Genomic DNA, 5188 nt, shown 5'->3' with positions numbered 1-5188 from the left:
GTGTATACACTATCACCGTTAAATTCATGACATGTGTGTAAAAATTGAATTTCAAATTCAAATTGTACATAATTATCATTCATCCAATACTGCTGACAGTGTATACACTGCTAGTGTAGGAAAGATTAATCCTATATATAATTGGATATTTAAGATAAATTTAATTTTTGTGAGTATAAAGATGTTTACCCCAAACCCTTCCTTTCTCTTTATTATTATATATAGTATAGATATTAAGCAGGTCTACTTCTAACCCTAATAGATAGACGATTTAGAGCGCAATATGGTCCAAACCAGCTCAATAAGAAAACTCGCATGTCCAATAAAGTATGAACTACAACATCTGATGAAGACAATACAACCAACACAACTGCAAGAATTGTAAAACGGATTCAGTCCTACAGAAATCTCAGTTTCAACCTAAAAAAAAGTTAACCAGTTTCAGCATAGGGAGTCTCAAGAATAGCTTGCTCAGCTTCCTGCACTTCCTTCTCTGTCTTCCTCCCCTTCTTTGACTTGTAGTACACGCTCATGAAGGTTCCAATAGCTCTGTATTTCCTCCTGCACTCCTCATAGAGGTCAGCGTCGAACATCCTCCAGAAGTTCTTCTCTGTCAGCTCTGACACAGCATACTGTGGCTGGAATCCATGGTTTTCAATCAACCAGTTCTCCATTCTACGGACAGCATCAGCCCCATCAAATACCTCACCTCTCAAGACTGGTCCAGGGGCATAGTAGATTCCAACATCGGTGTACATCTGAGCATAATGTGTATCACCCTGCCTGTGCTGTTGCTCAAATCCTGGCTCAGGATAAATCATGGTTTTCACTGGTAGTTTATACATTCGGTGTGGGCACATCCAAATTGGATACAACTAAAGAAACATAAAACAACCATTCAGAGATCAAACAGAATATATATATATAATAATAGGAAGGCAAGCAGGAAATTCTAATTAGCAACTAAATGGATAATAAGGACCGGCAACAAAGCTCCGGGTATGTGTACCATTGTTTTGAAGAAAAGAAATTATCATCATACCTCCATTTCACGGTGGACCCACTCGAGAGCATCTCCAACCTTGTAAAGAGGAACAAGCATATCCTGAATGACATGCATCTCATGATAATAGTTCCTAATAGCGTCACCTTGAGTAGCTTTAAGCAGAGATACCTTGGGTGGCATCATCCAACCAAGGAGAAACCGGAACCACCATTGATCAGCAAATGGAAGAATGAGCTTCCCTTCCCAATACAAACACCTGGTGTGTCTGTGGTAAAACTCCCTTGTAGGGATGTACTCCACAAACTCACCTTTCTTTAGAGCTGTTTGAGCATGCTGATAAAACCATGTCTTGAACCACCAACAAACCCTGTTAATCTTATTTCCCTTCTGTTTGGCCTCTTCTTTTGAAGCATATCTACCAGTCATGCAAACAGCTTCTGTAGGAGAGTAAATCATGGTTTCTACAAAATCTGGAACCTTGTTAGGATTATCCTGATCCCCATCCCGGGGGCAAAAAGAATCAATATATCCCTGTGCAAGCTCTCGGAGATTGCCAACAACTGGTTTGTAAGTAACTCTCATATACTCTTTGACAGGAATAAGCTTGATCTCAGCAGCAACGAGAAGCCCCAGTGTTCCCTGAGACCATGGGATAGCATAGAAAAGGTCAGAGTATTCATTGTCCTTGGTAGCTCTAACTAACTGCCCATCTGCTAATATAATTTCATAGGCTACGACGGTATCAGAGAATAGGCCATAAATATGGGAGCTCCCTTCAATCCCATAGCCATTAATGAGCCCACCAACAGTCAGGTCATCAAGCTCAGCAACAACTGCTATGGCTAGATTCATTGGGACGGTAACCCTAGATATATGACCCATATTGACAAGAGGCTCAACTCTAGCAATCATTCTCTCCTTGTCAACATCAAGTATGTTTCTGAAAGCAGAAAGATCAACCTCAAAATGCCGAGCACGCTTATAGTCAACATTGCGCATTCCAACAGCTATCCATGGCTTCCGCGCTGTGCAAACAAGACCATCCTTTGATGGATTCCTTTCTTTGAGCCGCTTCACAACTTTCTTAACATTTTCATCATGCTCTTTTTGACGCTGCTTGAAGGATTTACACTCAGACCGCACATCCCCCAGATAGTGCAGGAAGTACATCGTGAATGAGATAGGCAAAACAACAAAGATAACAATGATCCACCGAAACTGGACAAAGTAGTCCACCAAGCCCTTCTTCCTCTTGGGGCGAAGAGGGGCCTCAAGATCTGACATATTGGTGAATGAATGTATATAGCTACACCCTAAAAAAATGAAAATCAGAATTCTTTAGTTTACAGATAAAACATACACCATGCACTTTAGACTCAAAATCTGCTACAATGGCATAAACAGAAGAAACTTGCAGATATCAAATGAGATATTTAACCAGATAGCCAGCTAATTACTTATTGACAAGCAACATTCCAGTTCACATATGTCAGAAATGATAACTCCAAAGAAACTATCGTGACAAACAGCTCAAAAGGATACAGATGTAACCGTAAGCACCAAATATATTTTAAAAATGGCCATAAAATTGTTTCATGCCAGAACCACATTGTTCTACCTAAAACTGTTTTAACTAGCTACAAGAGGCATGAAAAGTCTGAAAACAGTTTCTAACATAGCAACTCAATGAAAAACAAAAATGCAGAAGTAAGAAAACGAGAGAGTGTGCTGAAGTCAGACGTTTAGAGATTTTACACCTTGACTTGTTCTCCTAGAACTTATAGATTCTGCAGCATTCACGCACAGAAGAATACATTGAGACAATCAATGAATGGAATCTGTACAATCTACCATAGGACGGTAAAAGCACAGTTCCTACAGGATGATATCTAATGTTTTCAAAGTGTTCTTTTTGCAGTAATGATTTAGTACCAAACAAATAAGAAGATCGTTCAAAAATCGCCTAACAGGTACAAATTCTCTGATTTAACTACCACGGGGCCCCAATCACCAGAAAATGTTCAATTTTGTACAGTCACGTGCCTTTGCAACAAAAAGTTTTTGCAATATTGATCCTTTTATTTATCTTTCTCATGGGTGCCATGTATTATTTTAATATTTACAGCTAAAAGAGGGCATCAAAATCTGAAGCTAATTCTATACAGATCCATTAAAAAGTTTTGCTTTTTACCCTTATTTTGCTAAGCAAACATCACATGAGCATTCACTTGTCAGTGATCACAAACAAGGACAACCACATTCTTCTTACAGTATATTCCACTTCACCCTTTTACCATCAAAAGGGTTCTTCACTTCAGATTTGAAAATGCATTGTGAACTACCAAAAAAGAAAAAAAAAATAACAAGCTTTCAGCCCTCAATTCTAATCATTCACATTTTTACTCCAAAAGCAGAATTCAGTTCACAGATCCAGAAAACACACGGGTCAAAGAAACCACGGACTAAAAAGAGTTAACAAGTAAAACGATTTTACAAACCAAAACAAACAATTGTACACTTAAAGATATTAAATTAAACTAAAGGCCCAGTATATCTTCAGATCTATAGTGGAGAACACATCTAAATCTCAAGAATGAAAAATTTTTTGCAAAAGAACAGCCCATGCATGCAAGCAAAACAGAATACACAAGAACCCAAATGATAAAGCTTAAAAACTTGCTACCCAAAAAAAAAAACAGAAATCTTCAAGAAAAACAACACATCAAAAGCCCAGAACATAAATTCCTTGAAATCTTGATTCTTAAAGCAATTAAATTCAGAATAATTATCCATAACAAGCACCAAGAAAGCAATGTAGAAGAAAGCATAATATAAAATTCCTGAAACAGGGATTGGAGAGAGGTACCTCAAGAGTCCGAGAAGAGAGTGGAGAGTGGAGACGAGTAAGAGGATGAGCAAATGCTGAAGCTGAAAGTGACAGGAAAAGCCGAACATAAATAATAGAGAGCTGAACAGGAGAAGGGGTAGTTTTGGAAAAGATGGTGTCAGAATCCCATGGGACTGCTATACTGCTATATAAGCAGCTATATGGCCGTTATATGGGCTTGAAGAATATCTTACATATTAATGTAGGCATTAATTGATTTAGAGTTTTTGCCTAATCTTTTAAGGGTCTGTCTTAAAGCTGACACAGCAAAGACAAGGGATAGTATATAAAATTAAATAAAAAAATTATACAAGATTAATTAAAGAAAATAAATAGATATAAAAGATGTTAGATAAAATTAAATAAAGAAAGCATGTATATATATATATATATAAGAGGGTAATAATTATTAATATGTGTACATAAATGATAAGTTAAGTAAATATTAGATATGTTAAAAAATATTCATTAAAATATGTATATAAATATAAAAAAGAATAATAATTATCAGTGCATATATATATATATATAAATATATGGGGTAAGTTAAGTAAATTTTAATTATGTTAACGAGTGCCCATTAAACCCATCTTTTAATTCAAGAAATCAATCATTAGTTGCACATTGATAGAGCCCAATTATTAGGTTGATGGAAATAATAGTAGTTACTAATTTTTTTTTCGAAAATAGTATATTTTTTCAATTGATAGTATTACATTGTAGTAGATTTTTTTTTTTTTTTGAAGTGACACCATGGAAGAAATAGTTAACACTTTAAAAAGACATTAACTGGTATTACACGTTTTAGTTAAATTGTCATACAGAAGGAAGATTAATAAGTACATAACACCCTAATCAGCTAATGACCTAGGAGAACGGGGCCATCTAGGGAGGAGTTCTTCGCTCAAGATAAGGATACGTTTTGAGCTATAACCACTGCTAGACTGAATTCTTTGTGAGATACAAATAGAGGTACTGAATACAATTGTCTTCTTCCAAAAAAAAAAAAAAAATTTTGATCTTATATACACTGTTAGTATATACACTATTACGATTTAATGAATGACATATGAGCAAAATTGACGCATGAGCAAAATTTGAAATTCAAATTCAAATATTACACTTATGTCATATATCTAACGAGTGATAGTGTATACACTGACAATATATACAAGATTAATTAAAAAAAATACAATTGTCACATTTTTACTATATGTGAGTCCAGTTGAACTATAGTATACGTTAGTGTTTATTTTTCTATTTTATAGTTAAATTTAGGTTTGTTGGAACATTAT

General features: G+C 35.5%; 1 protein-coding gene across 1 annotated transcript; it reads right to left on the bottom strand.

The window, feature by feature from the left end:
- Positions 1-284: 284 nt before the first annotated feature.
- On the bottom strand, positions 285-4025 carry LOC113708573 (delta(24)-sterol reductase). Its single transcript, XM_027231048.2, has 3 exons — positions 3873-4025; positions 1043-2319; positions 285-875 (listed from the first exon to the last, which is right to left on the bottom strand). Exons 2-3 carry the CDS (start codon positions 2288-2290, stop codon positions 432-434), a joined length of 1692 nt encoding a protein of 563 aa, XP_027086849.1. The 5' UTR covers positions 2291-2319; positions 3873-4025; the 3' UTR covers positions 285-431.
- Positions 4026-5188: the final 1163 nt, after the last annotated feature.

Source organism: Coffea arabica, chromosome 9c, assembly GCF_036785885.1.
Source record: "Coffea arabica cultivar ET-39 chromosome 9c, Coffea Arabica ET-39 HiFi, whole genome shotgun sequence".
Classification (NCBI taxonomy): Eukaryota; Viridiplantae; Streptophyta; class Magnoliopsida; order Gentianales; family Rubiaceae; genus Coffea; species Coffea arabica.
Note: the sequence above shows the minus strand (reverse complement) of the source record. Positions and strands in the feature narration are given on the sequence as shown.

What these genes read in the sequence shown, in the direction of transcription:
- LOC113708573 (XM_027231048.2), bottom strand. Translation starts at nt 2,290, where the DNA reads ATGTCAGATCTTGAGGCCCCTCTTCGCCCCAAGAGGAAGAAGGGCTTG. An exon ending in GGGTCCACCGTGAAATGGAG is followed by an intron (nt 876 to 1,042) that starts GTATGATGATAA and finishes ATGTTTCTTTAG; the next exon opens with TTGTATCCAATTTGGATGTG.